This window comes from Ranitomeya variabilis, chromosome 2 (genome assembly GCF_051348905.1).
Source record: "Ranitomeya variabilis isolate aRanVar5 chromosome 2, aRanVar5.hap1, whole genome shotgun sequence".
Classification (NCBI taxonomy): Eukaryota; Metazoa; Chordata; class Amphibia; order Anura; family Dendrobatidae; genus Ranitomeya; species Ranitomeya variabilis.
In genome coordinates this window covers 471,720,273-471,737,116 of record NC_135233.1, presented here as the reverse complement: position 1 = coordinate 471,737,116, position 16,844 = coordinate 471,720,273, and the positions used below count along the sequence as shown (strand labels likewise).

General features: G+C 43.3%; 2 protein-coding genes across 3 annotated transcripts in view; one reads left to right on the top strand and one right to left on the bottom strand.

The window, feature by feature from the left end:
- NAALADL1 (N-acetylated alpha-linked acidic dipeptidase like 1) overlaps positions 1 to 10,433 on the top strand; it is a 38,531-nt gene extending 28,098 nt beyond the window's left edge. The window contains exons 13-19 of the mRNA XM_077287741.1: positions 2,340 to 2,434; positions 3,554 to 3,644; positions 4,170 to 4,251; positions 6,403 to 6,576; positions 7,246 to 7,333; positions 7,554 to 7,646; positions 9,845 to 10,433. Of these exons, the coding sequence (XP_077143856.1) occupies positions 2,340 to 2,434; positions 3,554 to 3,644; positions 4,170 to 4,251; positions 6,403 to 6,576; positions 7,246 to 7,333; positions 7,554 to 7,646; positions 9,845 to 10,028 (807 nt within the window). The 3' untranslated portion in view covers positions 10,029 to 10,433. The remainder of the gene's footprint in view (positions 1 to 2,339; positions 2,435 to 3,553; positions 3,645 to 4,169; positions 4,252 to 6,402; positions 6,577 to 7,245; positions 7,334 to 7,553; positions 7,647 to 9,844) is intronic.
- A 588-nt stretch (positions 10,434 to 11,021) lies between these two features.
- Positions 11,022 to 16,844, bottom strand: part of SNX15 (sorting nexin 15) — a 41,210-nt gene continuing 35,387 nt past the window's right edge. Inside the window, exon 8 of one of the 2 annotated variants that reach the window (XM_077287742.1) lies at positions 11,022 to 13,433. In XM_077287742.1, the coding sequence (XP_077143857.1) occupies positions 13,327 to 13,433 (107 nt within the window). In that variant the 3' untranslated portion in view covers positions 11,022 to 13,326. The remainder of the gene's footprint in view (positions 13,434 to 16,844) is intronic. The other variant, XM_077287744.1, reaches the window with a different exon arrangement.

The following is a 16,844-nucleotide window of genomic DNA, read 5'->3' as shown; positions in this document are numbered from 1 at the left end:
AGATTTGGCGCCAGAGAAGAGAGCAGAGCAGACGCGCTCCAGGGATGTCCCAAAGGCCAGCGTGACAGGCCCCAGCGGGAAGTTTACACCACTAAGGTGTTGGTCACCGCCTGGCAAGGCCCGGATTCCGTTTAGGACTCCGAGTTCCACCAGCGCTACCAGGATCCGCCCCACACATCAGTCAAGCCTCAGAGACCAGACATCACCTTTCAAGAGCCTAGGCCTAATCCTTTCTACACCAAGCCCGAGACCTCAGTCGACTGTCAAGCCGAGAAGGGGCGCAATGAGACTGTGACATGAGAGTCATGCCTGAGATTGCAGAGGGACAGCGCAACTGAGTAGGGTTGTCACTTCCAGTTATAACTCACGGTAAAGGGGTTGGCCGGGACTAGGGCAACAGGTTGGGAGGGGGCCAGTTGGTGTGTGGGAGGCTCAAGGTTCTTTAATAGACTACATCAGAGAGAGACTTGCGGCCTAGCGGGAAAACCCGGAGACCCCAACTAAGGCTAGAGTGTCACGCTGTGACAGTCTTCAGTAAAGATGGTCTGCTTCAAACTGTCCCTGGAACTGGGACCGGGGGTACTCTTGAAGGTAGAGCAGCCCGTGTCTCTGACCTTACTATGCTCCTGTTAATGTCCTAAGCTGTCCCCTCCCCCAGGAGACCTGGGGCAGATATGTTAGTGTATAAACACGCAAGACAAACAGGGATAACAAAAAGCAACTTGTATACAAAAACACCCACCAAAGGTAGGGAGGAATATAGGGAAGGATAGGAAGGTACAAACCAAATGGGAAAAGGATAATGGAAAAAGCATACACCCCAAAACAGCAGACAACAATCTCCAGCAGCAACTACGAACTCCAACTTCAGCACACCAACTCCAACAAGCCAGAAAGTTAACTTTCACAGGCAGGGATGAGAAGGTCTGGCCAGGTTTTAGAGAGACAAAATGAGCAGGTCAGGAGCAGCTGTGAGATGGAGCTGCATGTCACTAACCGGCATACAAAGAGTCGGTAACCTCTTCAGCGCAAAAGCAAAATTAAGTCCATTTATAAGGAGGAACAAAACACACAGGCTAAATGTAAGACCTGTGATTCACAGAACAGAAAGATCGCCTAACCCCAGATCTCCCAGGAGGACGTGACACCGAGCTGCAGAGAGAACTTACGTGGTGACTCTCCTGAATGGGTGCACCACCTTCGTTAAGGGAACATTAACACTATATAGTGACACTTTGTTTAACATCCTCAGCTTATTTGTTTTGTTTTATTGTTGATTGCTGTGTTATAATCACTAATTGTTCACAGTTACTTTAAATTACTGTAAAATTACTATTGCAATCAAATAGTAATATATCGATCACTGACTGCTCCTGCCTTGCATTACACACATTCGCTCATCACTATTGGACTTCCAGGACTCAAGACTAGAGATGAGTGAATGAATTCATAGGCCGCTAGTCCAGTGGCCAGGTCAGTATTTTGTGGCCACTGGATGGGAGCCCTGTAAAACTTACTCCTAATTGCCGGCGTCCGAGACTCCCCTTTTGTTTAGCCGGCCTGGCATAATGGCACTCTAGGCCAGCTAATCAAGAGGAGGTGCGGATATAGTCTGGTAGGAGGCAACTCACAGGACTCCCAGCAGTCACAAAATACTCACTTGGGCATCATTACTAGGGTCCGGGAATCGATTCACTCCTCTTTATTCGGGACCCTTGCTGATCAGCACAATAAAAGGGGCTTCACTGTATGTCAGATTGCACTGCTGACCCTTCATAGTTTGCACAGATACATCATTCCTTATACCAGCAGCTATGCCTGATATGGCATCTAAGCCCTATTCAAGATGGAGTGTTGCATCCACTTCCCGCCGATTATCAAACCGACCTAGGAATCGGACACCAGTGATTAAACATTGATGGCTCTTTCCAAAGACAGACCTTCGATTTTTACTCCCTGAAATTTATTTAAGGGCTCCTTCTCACTTGCGAGAAATACGTCGGAGTCTCGCAGGTTAAAACTCTGCTCTGGTGCCGGCACTCCGGAGCAGAGCGTGCAGCTCCATGTATTGCTGTGCAGCTGCACGCTCCACTCTGGACGTATTTCTCACAAGTGAGAAGGAGCCCTTATAGGGATTCTCTGAAATCTCATCTAGAAGGTTTAGGACTTGACTCTAAAAGAACCAATAATTGGTTTTACTAAATACGACAGGTAACATAAGATTATAAAATTAGACGGTCATATATGTGCAGTCCAAATCCTTGACCAGAAGAAATGGTATCCACAACTGATCCATTTTTAGATCTGTGTATTAACCATTGCTCCTATAATCCTCATAGGTGGCAACACCAGTCAGTGCTTCCCTGAGTGTCTATGACAACTGGATCCGTCACTTTAATAGAACCAGCTCACTGCATGGGAAACTAATACCTCTGTAAGTCACACTTCTATAGTTTGTCACACTTTCGTTTTGTTTGTTTTTTTATCAGTTTTTCCCTGGCTATTTGATGCAATTCCTATTCAATAAAAGGATGCACCACTCCATAAAATATATAACGTTTTCTTAATTAATGTATAAATGCAATACAAACAATAATAAAATAGACACAGAAACAGATAAAAAAAATTGGAATGTACACACATTGCTGTCTGCAAGATTCACCAGGGGTGTCACCCCCTGAGGAAGCAGTGGCGAAACATGTGTTGGGGTGGGTAAGCACCATTCTGCAGTCAGGTGTCTTTTTAGGATTTATCTCCGGTAGGGTTACTTTTAGGCTCGCCAAGTTACTTAACTGGTGAGGTCTCCCTTGTTGGGCACTTTTATACAAGTGTATAGTATTTCACGCTCTGTGTAGAGACCGCAATGCATGGACCAGCCACGTGTCTCCTGAAGCAATCTAACTACGTATGTGCCTATGATGCTGATAGTTTGGGTCAGGAGACCCTTGGCACTGTATAAATGTACTAATAAAAATTCTAGCCACCCGGGTGTAGAACGGGTTCAATGGCTAGTACAGTATATATTTCCTGGACCACAGTACAGTGCTTCCTCTGGGGGCAACACCCCTGGTGAACCTTTCTCATATCAGCGTGTGCACATTCCTGTTTTGTGTGTATTTTATCATCATCGGCATTGCATTTCTACATTAGTAAAGCAAACTATTTTTTCTAATAATATACAGAGTGATGGACGCTCCCATTATAAAGGAATCATGTGTAATTTTGGGAGAGTCATACTCAATAATTAGGAACTAGGCCGTAATGTGGGTTTGTGGCTATTTAATGGCCGAAGACTGTAGCTTACTGTAATATTCTATCCAGTAAAAAAAATTAAGCAAAAGTTGTTTGTCGGCTATGGTAGAATACACTATACAGAATTTCAATAAAAAATATTGGACACCGTGAAGGACTTAATGGATCCATCAGGACTGTCAAAATCCGTTTAATAATTGATTTATCATGACTGCACTACATAGAAATATCGGTGCGATAATAATATTCCACTGCTATATGTTTCCATTTTTCACATAATACCTCCATTTTTCCTACACAGGTTGGGCACACTCGGTGCTGGCAGTGACTATGCTCCATTCCTTCATTATTTGGGCATCTCAAGCATGGACCTCGCATATACCTATGACACGGTAAATGAGATTAACCAATGAAAAAGAGCTATCAAGCTGGTTAAGTAAACAAAAATTGTGGCAAAAAAATGCAAATTTGCTTTTCCTGCCCACTACAATGTTAAAAGGGTTGTCGGTTCTTAAGCTACAAGTCTGCAGTCACTCTTTGTGCACTGTCAGTATTCTCTGGTATCGAGAGCGGCAAGTTTGTGATTTGTATACATAGTCACATGCCAACTAGTAGTGCGCAACCTCGCTCAATGTAAGTGTATTGAGGGCGTCCAGACAAGTCTAGTCGGAATGTGGCTGGAAGTAAGCATATCAAATACTCACGATCACATGACCGCCCGCTCCCGGCGAATCCTCACAGTGCAAAGTGCAATGTGAGGATTTACAAGTCTGCAGTCACAGTCAGTAGCTTAAGACCGGACAACCCCTTTAATCATGGACAGCATACTGACTGCAGACTGGTGCTACCCATGTGCTGTCTGCGATTTTTCAATCTTCTTATGTGATGTAGCTATATCTCTTTTCTTCACTCCACAGAGCAAGACCTCCGCCCGTATCTATCCTGCGTATCACACTGCATTTGACACATTTGACTATACAGATAAACATATTGATCCAGGTAACATATCGTCTCCATACCACAGAGCACGATCGCTACGATATAAGAACTCGTTCACATGGGCATTTCAGCTCATAAATTGATTCCAAATCAATGTGACTACAACTCGTGTCTGCTAGACGTTACATATTTTTCTACTCTGGAATTAGAATAAAAGTCCAAGAGTTGTATTCTGTTAGATCAGTCTCACCAGATTTCAGAAGATAAGCTGCATACATTATTAAATCTTTATTGACTTGATGGGGCTGGTAAATTTACTATGAAAATCCATGTAAAAAAGGCTGTATAATTTTTTTTTTAATTCTTTTAGTTCTTGGTGTTAAAATTATCATTGTATGAGTCCATTGAGCCACGTACAAAAATTCTGGCATGGATTTTCAAAGTAAGTACACCAGTCTGATCAGGTTTAAGAGATATATGTAATAATCTATTTTTTAGCATTGTAAAACCTAGTGCCAGATCCAAATGTAATAAGTTATTAATTTGATGTATTTGAAAAGGGAAAAGCTTGTGAGTAGCTATTGCGGTCACACAGTATAAGGCTATATTCACGTTGCGTTTTTGCAGCAGGATTTTTTTTCCCCGCAAATTAAAAAGGTGCTTTTAAAAAGTAGCTGCAAAAGCTATGAGATTTCAGAAATTTCATGAACACCTGACCGAATTGGAAAACTGCAGTAAGCCAATGCTTTCGGAGTTTTTCCACCATAGAAAGCATCAAGAAAGTACAAAAATGCTGCAGAAAAAAATGCAACCATGTGTTTATGATGAATAAAACTAACTTTATTAAGCATGCACTGTAGACAAATGACATACCATATAATCCGGATAAAAAAAAATTGCAGCAAATACTCATGAAAAAAGCAGCAAAACCAGCCGCTTTCTTTTAGCGTCTTTTGCCTGCAGAAAAAAAAAATGCAGCAAAAAAAGCAACATGTGAACACAACCTAATAGGCTCAGGCTGGTGTCAATTTCTTAAACCAAATAAAAAGCGTACTGTGCTGGAGTTTACAGCAAATAGGAATTTTCTGCTTCAGTTTGCATTTTTTGTGTAAGGGATCGGTTTGCCACATTGATCTCATGTTTTTGTTCCTAGAATGAAACAAAGATATGGAACTCAGAGAACGCAGTGTGAAGTGGGCCTTCTGGCGCCACCTGCTGTTCTATTCGGAATGTAGTGTGATGTGGGCCTTCTGGCGCCACCTGCTGTTCTATTCGGAATGTAGTGTGATGCGGGCCTTCTGGTGCCACCCGCTGTTCTATTCGGAATGCAGTGTGAACTGGGCCTTCTGGCACCACCTGCTGTTCTATTCGGAATGCAGTATGAACTGGGCCTTCTGGCGCCACCTGCTGTTCTATTCGGAATGCAGTGTGAACTGGGCCTTCTGGCGCCACCTGCTGTTCTATTCGGAATGCAGTGTGAACTGGGCCTTCTGGTGCCACCTGCTGTTCTATTCGGAATCCAGTGTGAACTGGGCCTTCTGGCGCCCGCCACCTGCTGTTCTATTCGGAATCCAGTGTGAACTGGGCCTTCCGGCACCACCTGCTGTTCTATTCGGAATGCAGTGTGAACTGGGCCTTCTGGCGCCACCTGCTGTTCTATTCGGAATCCAGTGTGAACTGGGCCTTCCGGCACCACCTGCTGTTCTTTTGAGTCCCTTTTAGAACATCAGCCCAATGTGTTGGCGTGAAGCAGCTTCTGATACTTATTAACTGGCTTACACAATCTTTGAGAATCTAGGAGTTGGCTACTGAGTATGTGTAAATGGCAGAACTGGGCAAATAAGGTCGCCCTTGTCAGATCTAACCAAAAGAACAGTAGGGGCGCCATAATGTATATAACAGCAATATCCTACAGTCTAGGACCTAGACACAGGGGCATTATTCCAAAGTAATGTAACAGAGAAATGCAATATTTAATTATGGAAAAGTTCTTTTATAAACAAAGAGGAGGAAAACTGATGAATAAAAGGATTTTATTTAAAAAAAAAAATATAATAAAAAATGAAATCGATGTGTTCTCTTCTGGATGAAATTCTAATCAGATAGATGAGAATCTGTTTTTTCCTTTCCATCCTTGCACTATGTAGATCATTATCTCCACCGTATCTTTGTGCTTAAAGTCAGACTCATATCTTCTATATTTGATTGTAGGATTTACCAGCCATCAGACTGTGGCCCGCACAGCGGGTAATGTCCTGCTGCGACTTGCAGACAGCCTCATCCTTCCACTCGGACCAGTGGATTATGCAGAAACGCTGGAAACCTACTACAAGACTGCTGAAACGGAGTTTTCCGCCAAGCTTTTAGAAAACGGAATCCAATTGGGTAATGGGCCTTAAAGGGGTTGTCAGGGGTTGGGTCTGAAATCTGCATTCACTCTATGTTACTGCAGACTTGTGAATCCTCACAGCACGCACAGTGCACACTGTCAGACTTCACTGATGCCATGAGCTGGCAGTAATGTGACCACAAATATGCGATTTGCATACTTCCAGCCACATTCAGACTAGACGTCTCACGTCTAGTTGGTATGTGACCGTACCGCATGTGACCCACAAAGATGCGATTTGCATACTTCCGGTCACATTCAGACTAGCAGTGTCATGTCTCGTTGGCATGTAACCGCACATATGCAAATCGCATATTTGCAGTCAATGTACCTGCCAGCTCCCAACAAATCCTGACAGTGTGCACACTGTGCGCTATGAGGATGCCACAAGTCTGCACTTACATTAGGTGACTGCAGGCTTGAACCCTTTTCTGTGCAATTTGGAAAAGTGAATATAACAGATTCTTATAATCATGGAGAAGTTCTCTGGCTACCATTGCTGCTCCCACAGGGCTCGTGGGCCATTTTGCTTGGCCTAAAAGTAATTCTGCCTCGTGATCCAGATATATGGGTGTACAGGTGCAGGAATAAGCAGACCAGTCATGCAGGCGAGGCCGGGGGCACAAATTCGGAGACAATAATAACGCAGTCCGTTTATGTTTCAGTACCGTTAAAAAACGCAGTTGAAAGATACAAGAAATTTTCGGAAGCTCTCGACAAGACAATTTCAGAGCTGAAAAACACGGAAGAGACGTAAGTTACATGTACAATGTATCCTCACTTCCAGGTTACGGTTCATTTTCACAGATTTTACATAATGAATCCCTATAAGTATAAAATGCGTGGATCACACAGTTTTGCATTTGGAGGACCGGAGCGATGCAGAGATCTAAGCAAAGCTGCTCCATAATTGTTTTATGTATGAAGGTCAGGAATGACCACTCTTCCGCCATGTTTCCTTCTCCCCTTCTAGGCCACTGAGAGTTCGCATGATCAATGACCAACTAATGCTGCTGGAACGAGCCTTCATCAATCATTTTGCCTTCCCAGATAAAGTTTATTACAGGTACTAGATATTATTATTATTAATCTATGCTAAACTAAAGAAACACTAAACCTAGAAATGGATATTAAAACTAATGAAGAAATGCAGTTGTGCTTGTTCACACCTTGTGTTTTTCCAAGGAAAAAATGCAGCTTTTTACGGTACCACCGAAAAGAATGAGATTTCTGATATGTCATGCACATGCTGCTTTTTTCCTTGCAGATTTGATTACATTCTTTTTTTTTCAAATTTGTAAATTTTCGCAGCTTTTTTTCACTCATTGAAATGAAGGGGAAAAAAACAAGTAAAAACACTGCAAAATCCTGCGCACTCCACCCAGCGTTTTACTTGGGTGATGAAGCTACTAAATAAAATCACCTATGTAGTTTTTAACTTTCTCGAAAAGTTGCATTGATTTTTTTTTTATTTTTTACTGTACCCACTGATAGCGCACCCTGTAATGGTCACATTGAGTTGCACAGGTGAAGTTTAACCTCTTCACAACCTTGGGGTTTTCCGTTTTTTTGCATTTCCATTTTTTGCTCCCCTCCTTCCCAGAGCCATAACTTTTTTTATTTTTTTGGTCAATATGGCCATGTGAGGGTTTGTTTTTTGCGGGACAAGTTGTACTTTTTAACTACACCATTGGTTTTACCATGTCGTGAACTGGAAAACGGGAAAAAAAAATTAAAAGTGCGGTGAAATTGCATAAAAAGTGCAATCCCACAATTGATTTTTTTAAAATTTTTTTTAGTATGCTCACTAAATGCTAAAACTGACCTGCCACTATGATTTTCCAGGTCATTACGAGTTCACAGATACCGGACACGTGTAGGTTCGGTTTTATTTAAGTGATGAAAGAAGCGCCGACGTTTACTGAAAAAAAAAAAAACACACCATTTTTTGAGACCTGTAGCGTCTTCATTTTCTGGGGCTGGGTGAGGGCTCATTTTTTGCACCCCATGTTTTTATTTGCGGTTATTGCATTTTATTCCAATGTAATTCTGGCTTAATTATTTTATTTGTTGGTACGCCAATTTATTTACCGATTGGATTAATTATTTTTATATTTTGATCGATCGGGCATTCCTGAATATGGCAATATCAAATGTGTGTGTTTTTTAATGGTTTTATTTTGAATGGCGCGAATGGGCGGTGATTTGAACTTTTATATTTTTAAAAACTTTTTTTTTCCACTGGCTAATAGTCTCCGTGTGAGACTAGAAGCTGCGATCATCCGATTGCCTGTGCCACACATAGAAGGGCTAAAGCCTTGCTATGCGTAGTTAAAATGCTCATAGCAATCCGGCAGACAACCACAGGGATTGTCATACCAACCTATCTGCGACCCGTGGTCATGTGACATGGGCACTGATGGGCGGGGCTTGAGACATGCTTCTGGTGAGAGAGTGTTAAATGCCGCTGTCAGAGATTGACAGCGGCATTTAACAGGTCAACAGCGGTAGCTGGATCGCGATTCCACCTGCGGCTGTTAGGGGCAAATGTCAGCAAGCTGAGCGCCAGAGCCAGCATGGAGTGCGGGGACATGACCTAAGACGTACCTATACATCACGGGTTGTGAAGGGGTTAATGTAGCACTCCTCCTCCTCCCATCAAAGTATTTATCCTCTTAGTATATTGCAGTCATCATATTACAGCACTGTGTACTTACAATTGCTCATTTTGCCTTTCTACCCAGTAATTCTTCTCTTTTTTCTGCTCTATATAGAAACAGGAAGTCTCTTGTCCCTGCATTTATCATTCCCTTTTTCTACTCCTGACTCAGTTGCTCCCTCCTCCAGCCAGGGACTTTTGAAGTGATGACTCATGCAGAGAAAATTGACCTCCTATTTCTACCGAGCTTAGAAGATTCAGCTAGTCAGTTTTTAATCATGTGATGTCATAGACCTAATGGAAAAGGGAATAATTAACTGGGTAGAAAGAAAATAGGAGCAATTGTAAGTACACAGTGCTATATAATATGATGATTGCAATATATTAAGAGGATAAAAACTTTGATGGGAGGACATCTTTAACATTGTTTGTGTAACCAGCAAAAAGATGGAGAAGTGCAATGAAGACAAAGGGGAGCAAACACGGCTAATTTTTTATATCTATCTTCTTTGAGATGCTTCTTCCAGGTCAGAATAGGTTTTATTCCTGCTGTAGAGTGTTTGCAATAATTTTTTTGCTTACATCTGTCTCCCTCATCCCCACAGTCATGTGATCTGGGCGTCCCGGAGTTCCAGCGTGGTCACCTTCCCAGGCATTGCAGACGCTTACGCCAATGCAGTTTCTACGGGGCTAAAAGTGGACTGGGACCTTGTACACCACCACATCACCGTGGCCACCACGGCCTTGGATAATGCCGCATCAACTCTGGAAACCGCAGCATCCATATAATAATAGAACTGAAATTAAAACCACAAGGAGTTAATTTATATCTTTACATCCTTACTGCTCTCATGTGGTTTTCTACCCAAGAATCACTGAAAGTCTACAATGTAGTCCTACATAAAAGCTGCGCTGAGAGGTTCTTCGGCTGCAATACCCGTGTCGCCCTCGTGATCATGGCTGACGTGGATTTTCGATTCTGTGGGAACGATTTAAATGTTCAGCCAAAAAAAAAAAACAAAAAAAAAATGCTAACGATTCCCATATTCTGGAACTCACCCTTATTTAGAATTCATTGGAGCAGATTTACTGTTGTCAGATTGTCTCAAATTTACTTTTACGGTTGCACTAAAATTCTGGTTAAAATAAATGTTGACTTTTTATTAATAACTTGGGCCAAAAAAAAAAAAAGAACAGATGATCTCATTCTTGAAAATGAGATTCAATTTTGGTAAGATTTATTTCTGGCTTGCACCAATTATTAGGTGCAAGTTTTATGTCTAATGTATAAGACCCAAGATCTGGTTTAACATAGGAAGCGCAGTAAAACCTGCGCCGAAGATGTTACAGAGTGAGAGCCACAATGAAAATCTTCTTATGGTTCATCTACATTTATACGGCCTGAATGCTACACAGGTATAGTAACTCTGCCCCAGCGTTTGAACCTAACTTAAGGGGCTGTTGAGTGAAGACAAGTATAGGTAATAACTTGCTGATTGGTGGGGGTCAGATTTGGGGAATTTTGATCAATGACGGGGAATTCGTCTCGCTGTTACAAAATGGAGAGGCAGCCTGGATGCCACTACATTCGTTGCCAGAAAACGCCAATCAAGGTGCTCAGCAGCCCCATGGAGAGTTAATAGAGTGGGGAATCGCCCTTGTGCTACTGGTGCGCCATTGAAACAGGGATACAAGTTCCCTTTTCTCCCGTTTGATGAAGGTCCCATTGGTGAGACACCCAACGGTTAACAAGTTATCACCTGTCCTATGGGTAGGCAATAATTTGTTTTTAAATGGTCAACCCCTCTAAGATGAGCCAAATTGGACAAGATGCAAAAGGTGGTGCATAGTTAGATCAAAGTGTATAAAGATGAGACACAAAAAAAAAAAAAAAAAAAAAAAAAAGATCGTCTTTGCCAAACTTTTACTGACCATGGACACATAAGATGCGCAGATTGGAAGAACTTTCTAACAAAATGCACTGCACAGCCCTGAAAACAGCATAAAAGCAATGTGAATGGAGCCTGATGGGACGGACTATAGTGACAAAAAGATCAGGTCCAGTCAATGGGAAGCTGTTACGTTGATCAATTACTCAATTGGAGGGGGCCAATGTATAGGCTGGAATCACATGTGCAGTTCTTGATGCTGTTAGATCAAGCAGGAAGGGGAAGTATGAGCCTTATCAAGAAAGAACTTCACGATAATCTTTCAGGGTAAATAGAGCTTTACTGATGCAGAATACTGAAGAGAATGCAAAAGTGTAAATGAGGCCATACACCTAGATCTTTTCTCTGTAGTATTATTTTTCTTAACTGACTAACAGCCGGCCGGCTCTAATGCTGAGCTGCTGTCAGTCAGGGTCGGGGACGCAGTTACAGACTCTGCTCTCTATACTCAGCCGGCGCCTCTCCCATGACGTTCGGCCAAGAATGGCAGCTTAATAACGCTAATAACCTGCAGATTAACCCCATATCTGCAGGTTAATAGTGTATTTTTCTGGTGACAGGTTCCCTTTAATAATTGCAATTAAATCATTAAAAACGGATGCCACACAGATAGGGTCTGTATTGCTTCAGGATTTTTTGTGTGTGTACCCATTGAAATGTATAGGTGACTCATCCATAAAACGGATAATCTTGACTAGAGTATGCTGAGATTTTTTTCAAAACAGACTGTTGATCTGTGTGCAAAAGCAATCATGTAAACTAACTTGTTGATTAAAATTGATCCATGTTCTGTCCATGTGTCGTCTGTTTTCCACCCAGACAGGCCTCGGACTGATAATACGTTCCTGTGAACGCACCCTAAGGGGGTTTTAATGTGGTTTTCCAAGAAAAGGCCATCAATGTGTGGGGACGCCATATGATTTTTGGGTCTCCACATTGAGAATAAAGGTAAAAAAAATTGCATTCTAATAAGTGTGGTGAAGGTAGATATCATAATGAAGAATTAGCAGTGCGCCAGGAACTGGATTTCACTCCCATCCATGCAGCTGCACCTTCACTGATGGAGTGCTGCAGACTGTTTGTGAAGCGGATTGCTGGGGTATCGGAGGTTGGACCCCTATAGATAACACACTGGTGACATCCCAAGGATTTATTATGAAGGGATAGGCAATAGTGATAAGTGAACATGCTCAGGTAAGGTGTTATCTGAGCATGCTCGGGTGCTAATAGAGTATCTTCGGCGTGCTCGAGAAATATGTTCCAGTCCCCATGGCTGCATGTCTCGTTTGACAGCTGCAACACACGCAGGGATAGCCTAACAGAAAATCCCTACATGTATTGCGGCTTAACATCTACAAGACACGCAGCCGCGGGGACTCGAACATATTATTCGAGCACGCCGAAGTCACTCTTAGCACCCCAGCATGCTTGCTCATCATTAATAGGCAAACAATGGTGTCCCCCTGTATAACAGAAGACTTGGAAACCTGACAACCCCATGATAATGATTAAGGCTCCGAGAGGGGGAGCAAAAACCAAATACATGCACTCTGTACGCCCTGACATTTACTTGGGCTATTCATACGGGAATCAGAAATAAATCTAGCACGTCCCCCTGGAAGACAAAGATATCACAAGACACACAGGATTAATGGGAATGAAGACGTTTTCATCTGCAATGAAGCAGTGATACGTTGTTACAACCGCTCGTACCAAGAAATGTGTATACAATAAAGTCCTCTACATGACAAACATTAGATTAGAAGACGACTCCGGAGGTAATGTAAGAACTGGATATTGTACTTTTAATAATCCGTTTTGGCCACTTTGAACAGGGTCTTCCAGTTATGATGCAAAACAAATGTTAATAGCTAAAAAATATAAAATAAAGTCTCAGTAACCTTCTATTATCTGCAGCAATGTCCAAGAGATTTTCTGACTGTACAGTGAGGACAATGGGGAAAAACAAATAAAAGGTAATGAAAGCGTTTGGTTCTAGACTCCTCTGCGGAGCAAGAGATCCTTTGTTCTAGGTCAGAAAGAAAGTGCACAAAATTGTCATCTTGGTGGTTGTAAACTTTGAAATAAAAGGTCACTTTTTGTACCAGATCCAGGGACCCTCTTTATAAATATGGGGGTCACTCAATGCTCCCACCCATGTGATCCTGAAAAATTTGTTCAGCGTGATGAAGATATTCTGCCGTTCTGCGCCTCACAGCATCACGTCTGTCCGGACAGTGGTCATCTGGTAGAAGAAATTAAAAAGGAAGTCATACACTGATGTAAATCAAGTCATGGAAGGGATCTACTCGGCTGAAAAATAACAATTAGTCAGTACTTACCCCCGTCTGTGTACAGCACGGCTCCCTGCTCAGGATTCAGCGTTTTACCTGCAGCGGTCATGTCACGTCGGCAGCTCCCATCACCGCTGCAGCCAATCCCTGAGTTCAGTAGTAGGCCGGTTTCACACGTCAGTGGCTCCGGTACGTGAGGTGACAGTTTCCTCCCGTACCGGAGACACTGACACACGTAGACCCATAAAAATCAATGCATCTGTTCAGATGTCATTGATTTTGTGCGGACCGTGTGCGGACCGTGTCTCCGTGTGCCAAACACGGAGACATGTCAGTGTTCGTGGGAGCGCACGGATTACACGGACCCAATAGAGTCAATGGGTCCGTGTAAAACACGCACCTCACACGGACATTCTCCGTCTGGGGTCCGTGTGGCGTGCCGGAGACAGCGCTACAGTAAGCGCTGTCCCCCCCACATGGTGCTGAAGCCGCCATTCATATCTTCCCTGTAGCACCGTTTGCTACAGAGAAAATATGAATGATAGTGTTTAAAATAAAGATCCATGTGTCCGCCGCCCCCCCACCCCCTGTGCGCCCCCCCCGCTGGTCAGAAAATACTTATCCGGGTCCCCCGTCGGCTGTCGCTCCTTCCTGGTCTGGCCGCGCCTCCTACTGTATGCGGCCGATTACACTCATGAATATGTGGCTCCACCTCCAATAGGGGCGGAGCCGCCTATTCATGAGTGTAAATGAGCGGCCCCACGTGACCGCATACAGTAAGCCGCGGCCAGACCAGGAAGGAGCGACTGCCGACGGGGGATCCGGGTGAGTATTTTCTGACCAGCGGGGGGGGCGCACAGGGGGTGGGGGGGCGGCGGACACATGGATCTTTATTTTAAACACTATTCTTCATATTTTCCCTGCAGCAAACGTTGCTGCAGGGATGATATGAATCGCAGCTTCAGCACCATGCAGAGTGGGTACCACACGCTCCGTGTGGTACCCACTCGCCATACGGGCGGCACACGTGTGCCGCAGGTATGGCCTCCGTGAGTTCCCAGGCACACGGACACGGATAACTCCGGTACCGATTTATTCCGGTACCGGAATTATCTGGACGTGTGGGACAGCCCGTAGACAGCATGAGCCACTTAGCTCAGTGATTGGCTGCAGCAGAGATGTGAGCGGCCAATGTAACATCACCGCTGCAACCAAAACACAAACTAAAGCAGCGGCGGGGCGCCAGCGCTGAACCCGGGGAGGTTGAGTGTTGTTATCTGATTTTGTCACTTTAACCATTGCCTGTCATGTAAAGACCACTTTTCTAAAAAGTGGAAAACCCCTTTAAATAGTTGAAAGAAAAGACCTAGAATCCAACAAAATCCTTTGAAAAAATATCACTTACATCCCAACAGCAAAGGGCGTTTATCATCAGTAGAGACTGAGCTGTCTCACAACTGTGTCATAATCGTGGATTTAAAAGGGGAACTTTTTTTTTGGTGGTTTTGTCACAGCCTTGGTCAATTTTACATGAGCGGGTGTAAATCCTACCCTGATCACCAAACCAACAGCCGCATGGCTTCTACTGATGCTGTTCGTTCAAATGATCAGACAGAGGATTGAAATGTATTAACCTCACATAAAATTGGCCTTAAAAAGGTATTCCCATCTCCAAGATCATATCCCAATATGTAGTAGGTGTAATAATAATATTATTAGCAAATATATCATGATGTACAATAACAAATTGTATTGTGGTACCGTGTTAGCCAGAAAAATCGATGTGAATACTTTTCTGCCCAATGATGACAGAAGTATTCTAGGAGTGATACCTTTATTGGCTAACCAGAAAATAATATGTTTGCAAGCTTCCAGAGCACAGTGGCTCCTTCTTCAGGCAGGATTACAAATAGATTAATAAGAAACAAGCACAACATTTAAAGAATACTACAGGAGGACATTTGTTAGGGGGTGGGAAGTGTGATGAGTCCATAGATAAGCCAAGGTAATCAAATTAGGCATTTTCTTACAAATGGAGAGGCAGTGGGAAAAATGTTCTTAGTTATCTGGAGTACATCAGGTGGAGGTGTGAATTGTATCCATGTAGTGACTCATAAATCCAGGTGTTAAATTGAGACCTAGTGTCAACGAATTAAACATATTCATTAGTTTGTATTCCCAAATTTTTGTTTCCCTGTGGTCCTTAAAATTACCTTTTAGTATTAAGACTTTTAAAGGGAACCTGTCACCAGTTTTTTTGCCTATCACCTAAAAATATCATCTAATAGAGTGTGAGCTATACATTCCCCAACTACTTGTGAAACCCCCCGACTCCCCATGAATCCCCCATAAGAACCTTTTATATTGCTCCCGCGCTGTATGGAAATATCCTTGGTCCGGTCCGATGGGCGTTGGTTCTGGCCCCTCTCCCCACCCCAAATCTGCGTGCTGTACGCATTCAGTTCTGTGAATACCGTTGTTTGCGTACAGGTCCACGCGTGAGCCTTCAAATTGCCTCCTGCGCACTAATGCTTTTCGGCTCTGTCTGCAGTTGGTCAAAGCATTAGTGCGCAGGAGGCAATTTGAAGGCGCACGCGCAGGGCCTGTAGGCAAACAACGGTATTCACAGAACGGAATGCGTACAGCACGCAGATTTAGGGTGGGGAGAGGGGCCAGAACCAACGCCCATCGGACCGGACCGAGGATATTTCCATACAGTGCGGGAGCAATATAAAAGGTTCTTATGGGGGATTCATGGGGAGTCGGGGGGTTTCACAAGTAGTTGGGGAATGTATAGCTCTCACTCTATTAGATGATATTTTTAGCTGATAGGCAAAAAAACTGGTGACAGGTTCCCTTTAAGTCTGTCATACTGTGTCCAGGTCCAGAGAAATGTTTTCCCACCGGTGTGTCCATTTCATTCCTGATTGTGTGTCTGTGTAGATTCATCCTAGTTTGTAGTCTTTGCGTAGTTTCCCCAATATAGATACTTCCAGGGCACCTCGTACATTGTATCATGTACACCACGTTGGAGGATGTACAAGAAAAGGAACCCATGACCTTATAGTCCTGATTTGTGTTTGGTACACTGACTATATCTGCTGGTAATATGTGGGGACACATTCTGCATTTTTTATTGTTACAGGGGAATGTGCCAGTCACTGATGGTGATGAGAGGACACTTCTGACAAGGAGATTCCTTAAGTTAGGGGGCTGTTTGTAGGAGAGAAGTGGTAGTTCTGGGAATATGTCTTTCAATTTGTGATCTCTATGGAATATGGGTTGGAGATCAGCACCAATTTTCCTTAGGATGCTCATGTGGGGGTTGTATGTGACCACAAAAGGTACCCTGTTGTTATCCT